The sequence below is a fragment of the Engystomops pustulosus genome, chromosome 6, assembly GCF_040894005.1.
Source record: "Engystomops pustulosus chromosome 6, aEngPut4.maternal, whole genome shotgun sequence".
Lineage (NCBI taxonomy): Eukaryota > Metazoa > Chordata > Amphibia > Anura > Leptodactylidae > Engystomops > Engystomops pustulosus.
Window position 1 is genome coordinate 52,150,060 of NC_092416.1, and position 21,718 is coordinate 52,171,777.

A 21,718-nucleotide genomic window follows, 5' to 3' on the forward strand; every position below is an offset into this window, starting at 1 on the left:
TGTGGATATCCACCAAAATATGCAGCAAAGGGAACTGCAGAAAATTCACACAGATGTATCATTGTCTGTTCCTTACACAATGGTGACCCAAATACATAACTATATATCCATAAACCAAGCTAATGAGATAATAAAAGTCACTATTAGATGTGCGCCAATGTATTATCCGCACAATAACAGAACCCTCCGCGCTTCATAAGAATCTGAGTGAGAACGTCATAACATGGGTGTAAGTAATGGAGGATGATGGGAAATAAAAACTTTATTCCAGGACATGTGTGTGTTTTTGGTGTTACATATAACTTTATGGACATGTTCTGGTCGCGGTGTAGTAACATTAGGTGAAGAGGATTGAATGTTCATCGTATCAGTCAATTTTCCCAACAAGAAAAAACCATCACAAAATAAAAGGGAATAAGAGAGAATGGGCCACATTTATCACTTTTGTGCGCATAGGTGTAGTACAACCATCTGTGATAAGTTAATTTCCTGCCTCTTATTAATCACTTTACTTTAACACAGTTTCGGCGCAATGTTAGATTCGGGCACTTACATGTGATCCTGCTACAAGCTCCTCTCTGCTTCTCCCACAGCCCAGAATGAAGGTAACACTCACAGCAGCACCCAGGTGTGTGACACCCTGCACCCAGTGACCTCCTCAGCAGCACCCAGGTGTGTGACACCCAGCACCCAGTCACCTCCTCAGCAGCACCCAGGTGTGTGACACCCTGCACCCAGTGACCTCCTCATCAGCACCCAGGTGTGTGACACCCAGCACCCAGTGACCTCCTCAGCAACACCCAGGTGTGTGACACCCAGCACCCAGTGACCTCCTCTCCAGCACCCAGGTGTGTGACACCCTGCACCCAGTGACCTCCTCAGCAACACCCAGGTGTGTGACACCCAGCACCCAGTGACCTCCTCACCAGCACCCAGGTGTGTGACACCCTGCACCCAGTCACCTCCTCAGCAGCACCCAGGTGTGTGACACCCAGCACCCAGTGACCTCCTCGGCAGCACCCAGGTGTGTGACACCCTGCACCCAGTGACCTCCTCAGCAGCACCCAGGTGTGTGACACCCAGCACCCAGTGACCTCCTCAGCAGTGGCTTCTCCTGGAGGGGATCCCCCAGTGCTGATCTCCTGCTGCCCCCTGTAATTCTGCACAGGATCCCCCTCAGACACACTGGTGATACTGTGCAGAATGACATGGGGGGCACTTGTCAGTACTATGTGCAACATTCTGTAACGTTCTCTTCTCTCTTGCTTTGAGCTCAGGATTCTGCAGAATGTTTTGTAAATAGAAGGTGATGAAGTGTAAATAGAGTCTGCAGCTCCTGTCTGCAGAGTATCTAATGACTCTATTATCTGTACTAGTGTCTGCAGAGTATCTAATGACTCTATTATCTGTACTAGTGTCTGCAGAGTATCTAATGACTCTATTATCTGTACTAGTGTCTGCAGAGTATCTCATGTCTGTATTATCTGTTCTAGTGTCTGCAGAGTATCTCATGTCTGTATGATCTGTTCTAGTGTCTGCAGAGTATCTCATGTCTGTATTATATGTTCTAGTGTCTGCAGAGTATCTCATGTCTGTATTATCTGTTCTAGTGTCTGCAGAGTATCTCATGTCTGTATGATCTGTTCTAGTGTCTGCAGAGTATCTCATGTCTGTATTATATGTTCTAGTGTCTGCAGAGTATCTCATGTCTGTATTATCTGTTCTAGTGTCTGCAGTGTCTGGCTGAGCTTTTCTGCTAGAAATGAGCTGTTCTGCAAAGGGGCTCAGTGCTTTCTTCTCAGTTAACGGCAGCTCCGTGCTGGAGTGTTTTTGCGCCCGTTTTTGCGCCTAAATGAAAAGTCGCAAGTGATGAATATCATTAGGCGCATCAAAACATCTGGATTGCTAGGATAAATGAGGGAAAGCTGGTTATTTTTGCTGCACAGCTAGCATTTAGTTGCATTTAGTCGCAAAAATGGCACAAAAAATGGTGCGTCTGAATGAAAAGGCGCAAAAACAACAGAAAAAAACGATTGATACATGTGGCCCAAAGTGTGTTCTTAGATTTGCATAGAGAAGGGTTAAAGACATGAATATTAGTTGATATTATTCCTTCTCAGAATGTAGTAACATATAAAGTGATTATTTCCATTATCTGTGAGGTGCAGCAGCTCCTGTGTGCAGCTAATGCTCCCTGCAGCCTGATGGCTAAGTATCTGGAGATGGGGACACACTTCAGGGGGCTGTATCTCTGGTTCTGTGACACATAGAACCTCACTTCTTTTTCCTATGAAAGAAGAGAGTCTCCTCCTTTATATGAATCTAAATTTGTGTTTCTAAAATGCAGAAAAACGGAGATATTAACTGTTAAACTGCCGTCGGAAGTGATATTTATATATAAAAATGGCACCTGATATTCTCACTTTAAACCTGAATATCTCTGGATCCCTGGCACCTAGAAACAAAATTCAAGATTCATTTGAAAGAAGAGATTCTCCCCTTTCTTCCTGGGGGCCCTGGGCAATTGCCACCTTTGCCTACCCATAGCGCCGGCCCTGACGGTAGGTCTGAACAAATGGAAATGTTACAGGATTTACGGTAGAGATAGGAAATCCGGCTCTTCTAAGTGAGCTGGATCATTAGGCTCCACTCACTAAGAAGAGCTGGCTCCTGAATGGCTCCCTATTAAATACTATATAATAGGGAGCCACAGGCCAGTCAGTCACCCCACACCACACCACTTGTATCGGGTTAAAGGGGGCATGGTGAACCAGTTAGGGTCGGGTTAGGTGAGCTATTGGCTCTCTGAGGGGAGCCAACTCCTGACATTCGGGTGAAACAGTCAGCTCTTTGTGCCAGCTCGTTTGTGAAGGACTCCTCACTAATTTACAGCCCAGACCTGTTATTCCATCTGACCATGTTATTGCTTTGTAATGTCTTATTTTGTTTGTCTATGTCCCCCATGATCTGTAAAGCGCTACGGAATATGATGGCGCTATATATAGATTTATTTAATATTAGCAGAATACGTGAGTACTGGCAGTGATTTTAGTAAACTGTGCACCCTGGGAAGGGTTAAAAGGCGATTGTAATGCAGATTCCTCTCCGAATAACCTCTGACCCAGTCTGGCTAACCCTGTCATTGCCAGACTGGGGAGGGATCTGCCTGTTCTCCCAGTAAGCTGCTTGTGACATCTGAGAGATCACGTGAGCAGGCAGCCAGAGAGGATCTCTGGGTAAAGATCAGGGGAGAGGAGGAAGTAAGAGCTTGTGACTCCAGTCCCCTTCATTGTAAGGCTGCAGCCGGACTCAGGTAATCAACTGGTTCCTTATTGCAGGGTACAAGATTGTTCGTCTTTTGTGTGTCCACGAGAAGCGAATCCATGGTGTAACGAATGCTCATATCCTTGTGTAATGTATATATAATATATTCATGGCTAGAAGCCAAGTGCTGACAGATAAGATTGTTCTGTGTGTTGAATTTCACAGGGTTATTGCTTAGCGAAAGTTCACTTCTGCGCTGCGTTCTGTCCAGACAGGGTCTTGGCTGATCAAGTTTTTGATGTAGAAAATAAAATTTTAAGGAAAACTTAGCATTTTATAGTTGCTCCGCACAGACCAGCTCCATCCACTGTAAAGTTTATGTTATCCAGGTGTTGGACCCCCAACGATCACATATCAATGACCAATCCTTATGATCGGTTAGCCATATAAAAAAATGTTGACGATCCCTTTAAGGTTGAATCCATATAAATAAGATAAGATAATAAAGTTACAGATATTACAGTGTCTTTTATAAATGTGGTTTTCAGAAAAACTTGCTTGTTGCAGAAACAACCCCCATTGGAATGAATGAAAAGATTTCATGTCTGAAGTCTGATACATGTGAATTAGTCCTTTCATTCCAGCAACAAGAACAAGAAATCTTCCCACCTGGGCTGGAGGGGGGATACGATGGGGGTTTGTTTGTATAGTTCTCTGGGTGCATTCATACGTTCAGTTTTTCCGATGCAGTTTTTGACATCCAAAACCGCTCAATTATTTTTTCTCACTCGTTCTAATCCACACCTGCTTTTGTTTTCAAAAACTGCATAAAAATAAACTAAATGTGGGAACATACCCTAACACTCGTGATTTTGCCAGGATGATCCCAGATTTTTCATCAACTGTCAGGGAAAATATGACTTGTTCCAGTCCACTTATTTGATATGGGACACTTTATAATTTGATATGGGACAGACTTGAATATCCTGCTTTTACCAGTGAAGATGTTGGTATGCGCATGTATAATTTTACAACAGTGTGTGGGAGGTAGGGTAGGACTTAAAGGGGTTGTCCGGTTTCTGGTAACTTTCTGTGTTGTGCTATAAACTGCACAAGATTTATGATAAGTTATCATTATATAAACTGCTGCCACATTGTCCTACATTCCATGTGTCCTCCAGCTCCATTCAATACAATGGGGGAGTCAGAAATTGCTGGACATTGTTAGGGATCATACTGGTAGGTTGATTAGATTGTGAGCCCCATTGGGGACATGGAGCGATTTGGCAAGCTCTGTGCAGCACTGCGTAATCTGTGTGCGCTATATAAGTAAAGAATAGAGATGAGCGAGTATACTCGTCCGAGTATACTGCTCGGTCGAGTATTAGCATACTCGGACCGGCTCGTTACTCGGACGAGTATCTCGTCGGCTCGAGATCGAGCAGTAAATTAATAAAATAAATTGAATAAAAGTATTTTTATTGTAAAAAAAAAAATATTACACATGTTTGCAGATGTTTTACTTGTAAGAACACATTGAAATAACACTATTCTTCACTTTCCAGGTGTTCGCGCGTGTCTCCCGCTAAGTTAGGAGATGTGCACGAACATCTGGAATGTGAAGAATAGTGTTCTTTCAATGTGTTCTGCACTTAAATGGTCCTGTGTTCACTGTTTTTAATGTTTTAATTCTATTCTTCACATTGCAGGTGTGCGCGCGTATCTCCGAACCTATCGGGAGACACGCGCGCACACCTGCAATGTGAAGAATAGAATTAAAACATTAAAAACAGTGAAAACACGAACATTTAAGGGCAGAACACATTTAAATAACACTATTCTTCACTTTGCAGCTGTGCGCGCGTATCTCCGAACCTATCGGGAGACACGCGCGCACACCTGCAATGTGAAGAATAGAATTAAAACATTAAAAACAGTGAACACAGGAGCATTTAAGTGCAGAACACATTGAAAGAACACTATTCTTCACATTCCAGATGTTCGTGCACATCTCCTAACTTAGCGGGAGACACGCGCGAACACCTGCAAAGTGAAGAATAGTGTTATTTCAATGTGTTCTTACAAGTAAAACATCTGCAAACATCTGGAATTTTTTTTTTTGCACTGTTCTTTTACTGTTCAGTTTTATTAAAAAAATGCTCGGGTCTCCCATTGACTTCAATGGGGCTCGTTATTCGAGACGAGCACTCGAGCATCTGGAAAAGTTCGTCTCGAATAACGAGCACCCGAGCATTTTAGTGCTCGCTCATCTCTAGTAAAGAATTATTATTATTCATCTCCAGCACTCTCATTCACTGTCTTTGAAAGTATTTGAGATAGCTGATCAGTTTGCTATCCCCTGTTCTGTGGCTAGGGATAAAGCCCTTTAAGGTACTTTTCAGGATTTAAATATTTTTCACCTTTTCTTTCACTGTGACTACATTAGTCTGCATTAATAAAAAAAATGATCTCTATGCAAAAACAGGTGCTGCTCCAAGGTGAATATCACACTTAAAAGGGGTTGTTCCCTATCCCCCCCACTTTTAGAAAATATATTGATATTGTTTGTGTAATGAAAAGTTATACGATTTATATAATTTTCCAATATACTTGTAGAGGGAGGTGACGTCACGCGAGAGGCGTGAATTTACCTCCGAGAGGGACGTACACAATTAGTAGCCCAGAGCACCGGACATCTTGTCCCTGCGCTCCGTGCTGCTAATTATAAGTTAATTTCTAGGTGATACCGGGTGTCAAGACTAGTGCCAGACTGCACCAGCATCAAGATGAAGAGAAGCGCAGGTGAGTATTTGCAGTCGTTTTTATTTATTTATTTTTTTATATGGATCATTTCCATGCACCTGTGTGCACCTGTGTGACATCACATGACCAGGGACCGCTGTTCATCCAAAGGAAGTAAACCATAAAGCTTCCTTAGAAAGTCAGCAAGCAGAGATAGAATGATAGTAAACAATGGGGAATTGATAAAGTATATTTGAAACTTACATAACTTATTATTATCAATTCCATATCAATTATTTGCTAAAAGTGGAATATCTGTATTAGTTCTGACATCAAAAGTGCTCTTCTCTACAGCCACATCTTCATCTGACCGTTGTCTAATATAAGATAGGAAAGAAGCCCTTTAGCTTTCTTGGGCCAGTGAAACGTCTTGAGATGTCTGTATTGCTGGAGCTTTGGTAATGGATAAAGTTGGTCCCATGCTAGTAAATTTTATCTTGGTCCTAGAAATTTCCTTACCAGTATTCCTGAATGTCAGGAGGCAGTGATGTCAGTTTCATACATGGTATCTTTATTAATATTGGAATACTTGAATCCCAAATGAGGTGATACGGAAGCTAAAATGTAAATCATTGAGATCTGCCAATATCAATCTAATATGTACATTCTCCAGTAGGCCCCTGGGCGACAGCTCCTCAGTAGGCCCCTTTGCAGTGAACTCCTGTGGTAGCATCAAATATTCAGAAAACAGTTTTCTGTTCCCTAAAGTATTCCATAGTTCATCATTCCAAATAGCCCCCTCATGGTTATTTAGTTTACAGCGTCCTCATTGGTATTTTATATAAAGCCCCCTCATGGGTATTTTTATAAAGCCCCCTTCAGCCCCTATGGATTCAATAGATTCAGCCCCCCTCACTCCCATGGATTCCTTATGTTACAGCCCTATGTGGACCCCCCCCCCCCCCCCGAGCAGGTCTGGGCCCCAGCACTAGCCCAGGTATGCTTAGTGCTGGCGCCGGCCCGGTACAGACTACTTGGAGGTGTGGAGTCAGACCCATCACAGATTGGGCTTCAAAAACCTAAATGCAAAAATATCACCAGAAGAAAAGAAAGTAAATTATTACTATAATTTGTATTTTTCCACCAGCCTTTCTAATGGATCACGATTGTGAGTGCATATACCTTGTGGGTGCAGCTCTTGGTGCAGTAGTGTCCATTGTACTGTTGTGGCTGGGGTACCGTCTGGGTGTCATCTACCAGCTCTTTCATAAGGTAAGGTAAATTGAATTTTTTGAATAACTTTGCGTAAAAGTTTAAGAGAAGTTGCCTTTTGCACTTACATCCAAAGTCACATGTGTTGTGGGGAACAGAACGTATGGTGCCCTGATTGTGACAGACATCATTAACCTACTTTTCTCAATCATGAATATTTGTTCTGCTTTATTTATGGTGAAACTACATTATGATTATATGGCCCTAATTTACATAGTACCAGCACCAAATTACGCTGTATATGTCACTTTACTACATAATTTTTTTTAAATTAATTGATAGTAATTATATGGATAAAATATATAAAAAATAATAATAAAAAATACACATTAAGCAACCTAAAGCACATTAAGCAACCTAAAAAATGTATTTTTTACAAAACCATATGCAGCATCGGCTCCATATTACAGTAGGCCCCTGGGCGACAGAGCCTCAGTAGACCCCTTTACAGTGAACTAACATGGCGCCATTAAAAATTCAGAATGTAAAACCGTCTCCTGTTCCCTAATTTATAATAGCAAACAGCCCCCTCATCGTTATTTTTTATATAAGCCCCGTTCACACCCTATGGATTCATTAGATACAAACACCTTCTTCCCCTTGGATTCCTTAGGCTCATGTGAGTCCCCCCAGCAGCTCTGGGCCCAGCACTTGCCCAGGTATGTCCAGCGCTGTCACCGGCCCTATCCATATCTATAGGACTATTATGTATAAAACAAAACAATATGTATAAAAAACACTTAGACCTATAAAAATATTTGTCTGTATATTTATCTTGTGGATATCTAGGACAGGAAATATTTCACATACTTGCGGGGATTGTTTCCATTTAGCAAATAATGCATAGTTTACATAGGCGAGTAGTTTATAGATGTAGAAGTAAATCTTTCTTGATAGATGTGGCAGTTTTTCTTATAGATTTTCTGTCCATCCACTAGACCATGTTCTTGATAGCATATACTTTTAATGATCATACCGCATTGATTCTAACATGTTGGTATATGTATTTGACTATCGACAAGTGTTCCATATCTCTTATTGTACGATATAGTAAATAATAGTGGAATGTGATATGTTCAGCAATTTCATGTACAGTACTGACCATATTATTATTTATAATAATCGGGTATTATTTTATTTGAAGGTTGAAACTCAAAGTCCTTGTCATGGAGGGGAAGTGGTGGCTCAAGTGCTTCAGTCCCATGGTGTAAAATTTGTGTTCACCCTGGTTGGTGGACATATCTCACCTATCTTGGTTGCCTGTGAAAAGTTGGGAATACGTGTGGTGGACACAAGACATGAGGCTACAGCGGTATTTGCTGCTGATGCAGTAGCCAGACTTTCGGGTAGGTAAATCTTAATGTTATAATAATTCTCCCTTACTTTCCTATATTTGAGAAAAATGAATTGGTAAATCTTGCTTTTTGAGGTCTGAATCATAAAATGGTGGATTGTCCTATCGCAGCAACACTAAATAATCTTAATGGTTTCACTACTGACTGGACCTTCCTTATAAATATTGTACATGGAGGGTTACCCGATTTCCGCTCCTATCATTAGGGGCCACGTTCATACTCAATCTGTTCCACAAACGCTCCTCCAAGCTGTGGGTTGAAAAGGAACTGGAGCTCAATCGCACACATGCCTTTTGAGCCTTTTGGTGGTCCCCTGGCACCTCAAAACTTGTTACAAACATCTCACCTGTCTTAAACTTATTGCTTAACCCCTTAACGCTGAAGCCACTTTTCACCTTCCTGACACGGCCCATTTTTTAAAATCTGACATGTGTCTATTTAAGTGGTTATAACTTTGGAACACTTTAACATATCCAGTTGATTTTGAGATTGTTTTTTCGTGACACATTGTACTTCATGTTGGTTGAGAAATTTAATCAATATTTTTAGTATTTATTAATGAAATAAATGGAAATTTGGCAAAAATTTTGAAAAAAACAATGTTTTCCAAATTCAAAATTTTCTACTTTTTGGAAAGTTGGTCATATCACTAAAATAACTTGATAACTAACATTTTCCATATGTCTGCTTTAACTTGGCATCATTTTTCAAAAATCTTTTCCTTTTTTTAGGATGTTAGGAGGCTTATAACTTTAGGTGCAATTTTTCAGATTTTCACGAAAATCATCAAAACCTACTTTTGGAGGGTCAATTTAGTTAGAAGTGACTTTATAAGGCCCACATGACAAGAAACCCCCACAAATGACACCATTTTAGAAACTACACCCCTCAAAATATTCAAAACAACCTTTGGGAATTTTGTTAACCCTATGAGCGTTTCATGAGGGTGAAAGATAAATGAAAGTGAAATTACAGAAATGTAATTTTATCTTACTATAGATTCATTGAACACTAAAATTTGCACCTTCACAATGGGTTAAAAAGGAAAATGCATTTTACAATGTTTAGGGCAATTCCTCCTGAGCATGCCAATACCCATTTTGTCACTGTACCCTGCTGTACGGGCACAGGGGGGCACTTGGAATGGAAAGAGCGTTGTTTCGTTTTTGGAGGGCAAATATGGCTGAAAAAGTTTTCATGTGACAGGATGCATTTGGAGAGCCATAATGGTACCAAAACAGAGGAAAGCCCCAACATGAGACACCATTTTGGAAAGTACACCCCTTGGAGAGTTTAGCAAGGTGTAATTTGTGTATTTCCCCCAACAGATGTTTGATTCAATTAGGCCCCAAAAGGGAAAAAAGGTGAAAATTTTCTCAAAAAAGTCACTTTTACCCCAAATTTTTGTAAGCCACAAGGGATAAAAGATGAAACAACCCCCATAAATGTGTAAAACTATTTCTCCTAATCACAGAACTGCACCACTTTTGCATATAAAGTGTTGTATGGGTGCACAGTAGGGCTCAGAAGGGAAAGTGGGGCTTTGGCCTTTTAGAAGCCAGATTTGACAATCATCCTTTACATGTGTCAGGAGGCATTTGGAAAGCCCTAGTGGTACCAAAACAGAGGGGAACCCCAACAAGTGTCACCATTTTGGAAAGTGCACCCTTTGGAGAATTTAGCAAGGTGTAATATGTGTATTTTCCCCTACAGGTGTTTGTTTCAATTAGGTCCCTAAAAGGAAAAAGATGAACATTTTCCCAAAAAAGTCACTTTTACGGCTAATTTTTGTATCCCATAAGGCATTAAAGATGAAACAACCCCCAAAAATGTGTACTAGCATTTCTCCCGAGTATAAAATTGCCCCACACATGCAAATAAAATGTTGTATGGGTACGCAGTGAAGCTCAGAAGGGAAAGAGGGGCGTTGGCCTTTTAGAAGCCAAATTTGACATACATCCTTTACATGTGTCAGGGTGCATTTAGAGAGCTGTAGTGGTACCAAGACAGAGGAGAACCCAAACAAGTATCACCATTTTGGAAAGCACACCCCTTAGAGAATTTAGCAAGGGGTAATATGTGTATTTGTCCGTAAAGGTGTTTAATTTCATTAGGACTTAAATAGGAAAAAGGTAAAAATTTTCCTATAAAGGTCATTTTACCCCTAATTTTTGTAAGCCACAAGGGATAAAAAAATATAATAACCCCCCAAAATGTGTAAACCTATTTCTCTCGAGTGTAGAAGTACCCCACATGTGTATATAAAATGTCGTATGGGCGCACAGTAAAAGGAAAGGGGGATGTTTGCCTTTTAGAAGCCAAATTTGACAAATGTTTGACATGCATTTGGAGAACCCTAGTGGTATAAAACGGATAAGAATCCGAAAAAGTGTCCCTAATTTTTGAATGTACACCCCTTAGAGAATTTTGCAATGTGTTATATATGTATTTGCCCGTACAGGTAAATGATCCAATTAGGCCCTAAACATTAAAAAGGTGAAAATTTTCCTATAAATGTCACTTTACCCCTAATTTTTGTAAGCCACAAGGGATAATATATTAAATAACCCCAAAAAAGGTGTAAAACTATTTCTCCCGAGTGTAGAAGTACCCCACATGTGCATATAAAATGCTTTATGGGCGCACAGTAGAGGAAAAGAGGGATGTTTGTCTTTTAGAGGCCAAATTTGACAGAAATCCTTCACATGTGTCAGGATACATTTGGAGAGCCGTAGTGGTACCAAAACAGAGGAAAACCCAAAAAGTGACCCTAATTGTTGAATGTACACCCTTTGGGGAATTTAGCAAGGTGTAATATGTGGTGTAGGGTAATACACGTGGTGAAATGAGCATTTTGAACATATGGGGGTTTCCAAATATGATGTGCAATGCAGTCCAAGATGGAAATTGCAATTATTTCTGGAGAGTTCAGTGCCCGTTATATGGCGCCCCTTATGAAATAATGGAGGGGTATAGGGAGCAATGGGACCTAACAGTTGTTACAATTATTAATTTTACCGAAAATTAATTCACAACAGGTTAGGCGTGAATTGTGAATGTGTTGCGTATAAGGAGGTAGAATAGACCAGGGGACCATCTAAACTTTTGTCACTCTGGAGGTGTCGCAGGTCTATTAGTAGTATATAGTGTCCATCCTTAGTATATAGTGTCCATCCTTAGTATGTAGTGTCCATCCTAACTCCTCTTTTGGAACAGACTCTTTAGTGAGTCCTACCTTTACAAGCAGCAGAATTCACCGGGAAAATTCTGTCCTGGCAAAACACAGGAACATCTAAACCAGAGGTACTGGGGCCCCGTCCTTCTTGTCCCTATATTAGTTTCCTAATATCTTCCTCTTGAAAACAGAGAAATGATAAGGCAGGACCTGCACATTGGAACAGCTCGTAAGAGTTGTACAGCATCATCTCTACAATGTGTACGGCCAGCGCTTTTGTACCAAATCTTCGTTTTTTCGTAGGGAAATTATCGCCAAGTGTTGCTCTTATTCACCCTAGCGATGCCCATTGTGACGAATACTGCTGCTTTTGGCTGGACCAAATCAACCAGCCAATAGCGGCAAACATGGACAGAGGGGGGAAACAAAACCCCTCTGGACCGCAAAGCACAATTGGTGGCTGTCAGGAACAGCCGCCACCCTGCCCCGATCACCGTGTCTACAGACATGGTGATCGGTATTACTGACGTCATAAGTAAATTCGCTGCTATTGGCTGGTCTGAATTGATGAGCCAATAGCAGCGATCATGTGGGTGGGACGTAACCCTTCTGTTCCATGGGGCAGGATGGATGGCCGTCAGGAACAGCCGCCATCTTGCCCCGATCACTGTGTCTGAACCGTGTTGGCAAGTCACTACCCGCCGCACCGTTCTATAACAACGCACGTTGGGAATAGGCTATACAAATCTTTATTTTTTAAAGGGGTTATCCGGGTTTAATTTTTTTTTTTATGGCCGGGCTGGGGAGGGCTATTTAAACATAATAAACATGTACTTACCTCCTCCGGTGCTGCCGATGTCCCGCGCCGCGGCCCGTCTTCTCCGTGCGCCAGCTTCACTAACAGTGCGCACAGGGAGCTTCCGGCCGGCCGGAAGCTCCCATGCGCACCATCTCCCAGCGCTTACAACGCTGAGAGATAGGGACGGATGGGAGGAGCCGTCCACAACGCGGACCGGAAGCTCCCTGTGCGCGGGTTCCGTGCCCCTGTTTGTTTACAGGGGCACAGAACGAAGTGACCGCGGCGCGGGACATCGGCGGCGCCGGAGGAGGTAAGTCCATGTTTATTATGTTTAACTATCCCTCCCCAGCCCGGCCATAAAAAAAAAATTAAACCCGGATAACCCCTTTAAGCAATTTAGACAAATAAGGGCTTATTTTTTGCGAGATGAGATGCACTGTAAAAAAACTTCATTTTAGTGGGTATTTAGCTTATTGAAGCAATTTTATTAACTTTTTAAGTGTGGAGGAAAATAAAATCATCAATTCTTGTTTTGGATTTTTAGCATTTTTTTGGGGGGGTGTTCACTGTAGCATAACAATAATATATTATCTTTATTCTACGGATCACTACGATTACGGTGATACCTCATTTATATAGTTTATTTTATATTTGTCCAATTTTATTGAAGGAAAACTAGAATAGAAAAAATTGCATTTGTTTTAGTATTGCCATTTTTATACCGGCATAACTATAGTATTTTTTGGTTGACGGAGCTGGTTGTAAGCTTATTTTTTGCGTGACAAGATGTTCTTTTCATTGGTATCATTTTTGTGATTGTAACTTTTTCGGATCACTTTTTAGAACATTTTTTGTAAAGAAATTTGATAAAAAGTTTTAATTTTTGGCAAGTTTTTGGGTTTTTTTTTTTTACCACGTTCACCGAGCGGGTCCAATTATGATTAGGATTTATTGTACAGATTGTTACGGACGCAGCGATACCAAATAAGTGGGTTTTTTTTGTGATTTAGTGTTTTTATAGTTTATTACTTGTGTAAAGGGAAATGTGGTGTTTGGGGGGACTTTCACTTTCTTTTATTATTTCTTTTTATTTAAAAAAAAGCTTTATTTATTTGTTTTACTTTTTTTACAGTTACTAACATCTTAGCTTGAACAAGTGATCTTCTGATCACTTGTTCAAGCTCTTTTACAGCTTACACAGTGCAATACAGATGTATTGCACTGTGTAATGTAAGACACTGAGCATGCTGCGCATGCTCAGTGTCTTACAGCCGGGTCCTGCCAGGAGGCAGGGACCCGGCTTCCGGATGAAGATCGCGCAGCCCCGGGCACCGGCAGTCCCGGGGCTGCGATCGGAGCTGCGGACCCCCCCGGTAAGCGCCGCGGGGGGGTCCGATTGCCATGTAATTGAATTTAAATGCCTCTAACACGCCGCGGTCAGCGCGACCGCAGCGTGTTAGGGGTTAACACCCGCGATCGGAGAAATCTCCGATCGCGGGTGTTAGAGGCGGGTGTCAGCTATAATATATAGCCGACACCCGCAGCTTCTGGCGCCGGCTCCGTTCAGGAGCCGGCGCCAGAAGCTTGACGTAATAGTACTGCATTTTGCGGGAAGTCACCTCCCGCCATGCAGTACTATTACGTCAAATGTCGGGAAGGGGTTAAATCTTGGTGCAAATTCATGTGATGTACCACCTTGGTCACAACTCCAGGCCCCCTCACTCCACTCATAGGCAACCCTGACTTACAAAGCATCCCCCCAACTCGCAAACAACACTCCCTAGGGGACTGTTGTAACCACAGTACTGAGCTTGGCCCCCTCTAGATGGATCTAATCCTATCCCAATGGTAGAACACCTGCTAAACTGGATAGAATGTTCCCAGAGGCTTCATCCCGGTGCTGGCGTTGTGGAGAAGCAGAAGGCAACATGCTACACATATGGTGGGAATGGCCTCTGATATATAACCTATGGTGGGAGATTTTTAACCTAAACTAGGACATTTGTCTATCAGGAATCCTCTCCTCACCGGAGCTGGCCCTACTCTCAATGTTCCCAGGGACCATCTCTAAATTCAAAAAAGCCTACTCTGACACTTCCTTCTACCCCCCTCCCCCTACTAAGGCACAGTGGGTGGAATCACTCAACATAATACTACACATGGAGGAGCTAAAGGCTAGCGACGAGGGAAAGTATGACCTCTTTCATAACACCTGGAGTCCTTGGATCACCTTTAGATGCCTTCTTGCTACAGAAACATGGCTAACAGCTGACAATTCTACACCCTAGGTCAGTGATGGCTAACCTATGACACGCGTGTCAGTGCTGACACACGTAGCCATTTTCACTGACACGCGGCTGCCTGAGAGTTAAGTTTCATCCTACATGGTCAGGTGCAGTAGCCGGGAGGCTGAGAGATTGCACTGAGCTTCCAGCACTCCCCCCATCTCCCCCTCCCCTGGGCCGGCCACTCCCCATGTGTGAGCTGTGCCTAGTGTCTCCAGTCAGCACAGGTATCAGCACAGGGCACAGCAGGAGAGGTGACCCGGCCATACACCCAGGAGGCTCCTCTGCAGCTCCTGATAGTTGTGGTGGGGGTAGGATGGCAACACAGTCAGAGGCCACATTGCTGCTGCCTTGTGTGATGTCCCAGCAGCTGCCACCTCTACACTGACCAGCTCCAGAGCAGGGATGAGGGAGGACAACAACCATCATACAGTGAGTAAGGTCAGTGCACTGTATGATAGAAGACAGTCATCAGGGCTTGTGTGTCAGTTTTGTGACGTACAAGCCCTGAAATAATCGCAACGCCTTGCAAATCGCCAGACATTGCGATTATTTTGCTCCGCACACCTTCTCCATGCCAAGAGGGCATGAAGGAAATGCGGACAGCGGTGCCTGCGCCATCGCTATAACCTGTGACTGAAAGTTTGCAGGTTACTAAGCAATTTCATACCTGTCTGATTGTATGGCAGTACATGGTAGGATCAATCAGACAATCCACGGTTAAAGTACCCTAGAAGTTAAATAGTATACATATTTGTTATTTAAACTATAAATATCACAAAAATATTTTTTTTTGTCAAGGTGACACACCACCCGACACACCACCTAGGTTGCCCATCACTGCCCTAGGTCATAACTCCTGGACAAAAAGTTGTGTCTCTGCTCTCCTTACCCGCATACCCACTACCCTCACTGCCCCATTTTCCCCTGTATTGTTTGTAACCTGTTAATTATAATATTGTTTAAGGTCCTCTTTGGACTGTTGTAGTATCTTGATTCATATGTTTCCAGAACGTTTTGGTATTATAATGCACCTAATGACTCCACTCTCGACACACAGGTTCCTATTCACATAATCTGATTGTGGTAACTCATTTTACCTGTTAAAGTGCATTCCAAATAAAGTTATTATTGCACCTATAAATTATGAACATGCAGGTCAAAATCTGTGTTGGAAAGTCTGACATGTGCAATGTGGGCCTCAATTGTAAGGGAATTACCTGTTTAAAATCCACCTTGTTAATATAATCCTAAAGAACATGATATCTTTTTCTAATACACCAAAAGCATACTTACTTTTATTTTTACTACAATGAGACAGGACCATCAGTGAAACCCCTGATGGATCCAGGTTCTGAAATAGCAATGGACTTCTTATACAGTTAGCTTGTAAAAGTCCATTATTTTGAGGTACTCCTGCACATAATCCCTTGTTACTAGGGTCTATTTCTTATGGGATTCACAAACTATCAATAAGTTCTTATTAATTATATTTCCTATGTGTACAATAACATCAAAAATTACAATGCATATCAGGAATAGTTCTGCGGACTTTGTTCTGATAAATAATTTTCAACCCAGAGACACCGGCAAGAGAAAAATGTACAGAGTACATGGGTAAATGGTGGGGTTATAAAGAGTAGAAATAAGAGCGTGTCTTTTGCACTGTATATAGGTGAAACTTGGCAAATACTATAATGCAGTGGGGAACCTATGGTACATGTGCCAGACGTGGTACTCTGAGCCCTTTCTGTGGGTACCCCAGCTCAGAGTTTGTCAGACAGGACTCAAGACTTCCTCCTGTGGTCCAATACAGCCCAGGATGTGCCATGCTCAACGCTATTTTAAAGGAAACCTACCACTTGTAGTGGCAGGTTTCCGATGGCAATACCGGGCACCAGCTCAGGGTGAGCTGGTGCCGGAGCTTATTTTAGTTAGTGTTTTAAACCGCGGTATCGCGGTTTAAAACACTTTTTAAACTTTATAGCCGGCGCAGGCAGGTACGCGCTCGGCGCTTACTGTGCGCGCGGCTACATAGGAAGTGAATGAGAGCCGCGCGCATGGTAAGCGCCGAGCGCGTACCTGCCTGCGCCGGCTATAAAGTTTAAAAAGTGTTTTAAACCGCGATACCGCGGTTTAAAACACTAACTAAAATAAGCTCAGGCACCAGCTCACCCTGAGCTGGTGCCCGGTATTGCCATCGGAAACCTGCCACTTCAAGTGGTAGGTTTCCTTTAAAGTAATATCCTTGGCTGCTTGGACTACAGGAGGAGCAAGAAGGTGTGGACAGAGATGGATTATTGTTGGAGCTCCTGCTCTGGGGCCCCTGATTCTTCCTCTTCAGGATACCCTGAAGGGAATCTTCAATCCAAATTTCTCCATCTTCTTTCTATTGTATTGGGGAACTCAGGATGCCAATATGATTGAAACCTGTGATACAGCAAGGATCAATAAGTTACTTAAATTGTCATGTCGGCACTTAGCAACATATAAGTGGGTTTTGGTTGTAGTTTGGCACTAAAAGTTCTCCATCACTGCCTTAATGTAGCATTTATTTCACTGCTCAACCCTGTTTACTAAGTGAAGATGTAACTTAAAGGGATCCTGTAATCAGAAATAGGCCTAATAAACCACTACCAGTATGTTGATAAGCATCTGAGCAGCTTCTCGATCATGTTTCTTCATGGCCTGGGATGGTGGCATCATCCGGAAAATGTACTTTGAAGTGAGATGTAAACTGGTTTAGTGAAGTCAAGGAGGTGGAGAGTTTAACACTGAAACCAAGCTTTCCCTGCCTCAGAATACCCCATTCACTTTAATTGATGGTCCTGTGTCCGGGAACATCATTGATCAGATCTCCTGAAGTCGGGCACATGATATCAGTCACATAAGAGAAAGTGTTCTTAGGCAGGGAGAGCTTAACTTTGGTGTTAAACTCTCAGCCTCCCTAACTTTATACATCCAACTTGACTTGACACCATGCAATGGCATAAGCCGACACCTGGTAGTGGCATCTAAGTGGCACCTGGTTTTCACCAGAGCCTGCCCCAAAGCGGGTTGGACTTGCTGCGGCAGGGTACCATCAGGTTGCTCCACAGGCACGACTTTGCCCACAGTGGCAGCCAAGGTACAGAATCATAAGGCAGGTTCGTGGTCGAGGACTGGCAGGAGGTCAAGACAGGCAGCACAGGATCAATGTCAGGAACAGAGCAGAAGGTCAGGGCAGGCAGCATGTTGTCGAATCCAGGAACAAAACTGGGGTCACAACGGGAAATATGCAGACTGGCATAAGGCAACAAGACGAGCTTTTTCTGAGACATAAAGCAAAAGATCCGGTGGGGAATGCTGGGGGAGGCTGGCTTTTATCCAATTTCCTGGGAATCGCACCAAGTAGCGGTGCGCTGGCCCTTTAAATCTTTGAGCAGCGGTGCGTGCGCTCCCTAGGAGGCGGGTACGAGCACGGAGCTGCTGTATCCGGAGCAGGAGCGTGGATGGATAAGGAAACAGGGAGGGGAGCTGGGGACCGGAGCAAGGCACGGGTGTGCCCGCGACCCGGGACGTGGGTCACAACTTCATGTCATGTGATCAGATTGATGTTATCTAGGTTCCTTACCCCCTAACCTTTGTAAAATATACCCCATGTATGTATCTGACCACATAAAAACACAACATGCCTTCATGGACTTCTTGTTCTTCCCTGCTGTGATTTCATGTGATCAGATGCATACATGGGGTAGATTTGCAAATCTTAGGGAGTAAACGACCTGAGATGACATTACCCTGGTCACATGACATGAAATGCTGAGAAGAGGCATATGTCATTAGAAGGAGCCGCTAGACTGGACCCAGGAGGCCATGTCCCTCTGACTTGCAGCTGTATGGTAGATAAGAGAACAAAGTTGAGCTTGTGATGGGATGTGAGAGAAAATCTTTTTAGCTAAAAGAAGGGTGCCTTCTAGTTAATAGGTCTCTATGGAACCTGCCACGCTGTATTTGAGAAGAATGTGGTGACAGGTTCCCTTTTAGGGACTGATCTATAGGTTCAGTATTGTATATTTCTACATGGTGTGATTATTTTGGTACAGGTACGGTTGGTGTGGCAGCAGTGACTGCCGGTCCAGGTTTAACCAACACAGTGACGGCCATTAAGAATGCTCAGATGGCGGAGTCACCCCTTCTGCTGATTGGTGGAGCAGCAGCAACATTGCTACAGGTAAACAATAATAATAACTTGTGTCCCTACTTCAGATTATACAGAGTAGTCAGACTCAGAGCAAGACAAACTGGAACCACTACGTTATACCTAGTGCATGGATAAGAGGATAGAGCATGACATGGCGGTTCAAAGGACAACCTCCATCCACTTTATCCCCATACAACCCACTGCCGTGCACAGGAGGCAGCAGCATGTAGTATTAATAAGTACTACCACTGACAGAACTATATTTAAAGGAAAGCAACCATTTGCTCTTATGCATTATGAACAAAATATACCTTAAGAATGCTGTAGCTTGTATCCCCCTAATGTGGGCCTGCGATTACATAGCCGGATTCTGGAGAGAAGTCGTTTCACTGCTGTCTGATATCCTGAATAAACCGCTTCCTGCCTCACCGGCAATATGCCTAACACTGGTTCCACCTTTACTTAACTGTATTGCTTGCCCGATACCATTCGACCAGGATGGTTATTGTTATATGTATAAGTTGGGAAGGGAGTTTTAATGTTGCTGCTTTTATGCAGAATTCTCCACGAATGGCGAATGATTGCATTATGATGTACGTTGTTATTTCTGATGTACCTCCACTAATGTTCCTTGTTTCATGATGCTGTTCTGTTTAATTTATCTGTCAATAAAGCATTAAATATAAAAAATAAAAAAAGAATGCTGTAGCTACACTGATGCAGAAGCATATCTTGCTTAATCCCTGAACTGAGTGGTTTTGTTAAAAAAATATCTAAAATTATGATAAGGCTCTGGTGCTCCTGTGGCTGCCCCGGCGCTTCTCCTCTTACCCTAATTATGCACTGTTCCAGCCTCGTCCTGTCCAGCATAAGTAGAGAATACGTAATCACTGTGTTGTCCATGACAGGCAGAAGTAGTCAGTTGCTGCACCATCCCCCCAGCTGCTGTATATGAGTCATCCAGCGCAGGTTGATTAGTCCTGTCTGGACAGTTCAGGCAGCTCCTGTGTATGTGGAAGTAGTATACTTATGCATGACAACCAGAGCACTCCTCTTTCCCATGGTCTTGGGAAAACCACTTAGTTCAGGGATTAAACAAGATATGTGCCTGCATCAGTGTCGCTACAGCATTCTTAAGGTATGTTTGGTTCACAAAGCATAAAAACAAATCGTAGGTTTCGTTAAAATTGGTCTTCAAACCTGTACATCTCAGTTATTAGCATACATAACGTATGTAGGTGTCAACCTACCATTGGGATTTATTACAATGGTTTTAGGGGTTGCTGCTACTGTGTTTACACGCCTGTAGTGGCATTTACGTAAATACTATTCTGCATAGTTATTAACCACTTACCTTATCATAGTCTTATTTCTTGAACTATAATATCTGCTGTTCTGGTTTCATATTCCTGACTTCGGTGGTTCCAGATGACCATATTTTGCCCCATAACTCTATACATAAGTACCAGTTTGGCAATCTTTTCTATATTACTAATACATTTTTTTCCACTTATTTGTTATGTAGGGTCGAGGAGCGCTTCAGGATATAGACCAGTTGTCCCTTTTTAAGCCTATTTGTAAATTTTGTGCATCAGTTAGGACCATACGTGACATTGTCCCTGTGCTACGGAAAGCACTGGCAGAGGCCCAGTCAGGAACTCCCGGTGAGTAGGATGAAACATCAGAAGTATAGGATGATTTGCACAATAATAATTTTCTTTTTAGAGGCAAAAGACATGAAAAAAGCTGGCCATGCACATCACAAAAATGTCAAGCAATCTGCAGATTTCTGGGGTTTACACACTCGTGTGCATGGGTGTGGGGAGCTGGGCTATGCATGCATGTGTGTAGGGGGACTTGGAGGAATAACCAAGGGCCAGCCTAAGTGAAGTGGGTCTCTCGAGCTCGTACATTTACACAATCTATTGTTTTTAATTGGGACTATGTAATGCCTAATTTCTCCAGCAGTGGTAATGCAGGGAAGATTAAAGGGAACCTGGCAACAGCATATACTTTGCCAAAGAGTTTTTATTGTAAAAGGAGCTTTTTCCAACAACAGTTAAGTTAGATGAAAGTTTACCTTCCTGTATACTGAGCTGTGTCCTGTTTCCCATGAGAGTGCTCCCACTCCACACTCGCCACGCCCAGGGGATTAGGGACACAACTCTGCAGGTAATGTTTCATTAAATTTATCTTTTTTTTATGGGTACAAACAAGTTTTACTTTAGAAACTCTTTAAAAATTGTACACTATGCTCTATGGGGACATGGTGGGACCAGAAAAAGGACTCCTGATGACAGGTTCCCTTTAAACAATTTCATCAACTCATTCAGGAAGTTTCAAGTTGGAGGCCACCCAGCATTTTCAAGTTCTTGCAGGCTTACAGTGCAGTTGTCTCAGGGCTTTGCAGGGATTCCTTGCATCATATATAACTATGATGGTTGGAGTCATCACGGTTACACATTGCAGTCCATGAAATACACCAAACCAGCACATTAGTGTGCTTTAGATCTTATCAATCAGAGTAGGTAGGGCTTTTCTAATATAAATGTTTCCCAAAACATTTCCCACAATGATAATTTTTTTTTAATACATGTACCCTAACCATATCCAGTAAATCTTCTGGATGTATCTATTGGGAAA

At 42.5% G+C, this 21,718-nt stretch overlaps 1 protein-coding gene across 4 annotated transcripts in view; it reads left to right on the forward strand.

The window, feature by feature from the left end:
* Window positions 1-21,718, forward strand: part of ILVBL (ilvB acetolactate synthase like) — a 35,838-nt gene that overhangs the window by 3,392 nt on the left and 10,728 nt on the right. For 2 of the 4 annotated variants that reach the window (XM_072156101.1, XM_072156105.1), the window contains exons 2-5: window positions 7,154-7,278; window positions 8,423-8,624; window positions 18,978-19,105; window positions 20,601-20,739. In XM_072156101.1, the coding sequence (XP_072012202.1) occupies window positions 7,154-7,278; window positions 8,423-8,624; window positions 18,978-19,105; window positions 20,601-20,739 (594 nt within the window). Of the gene's footprint in view, window positions 1-3,137; window positions 3,314-6,004; window positions 6,067-7,153; window positions 7,279-8,422; window positions 8,625-18,977; window positions 19,106-20,600; window positions 20,740-21,718 lie in introns of those variants that run through there. The other 2 variants (XM_072156102.1, XM_072156103.1) reach the window with 2 other exon arrangements.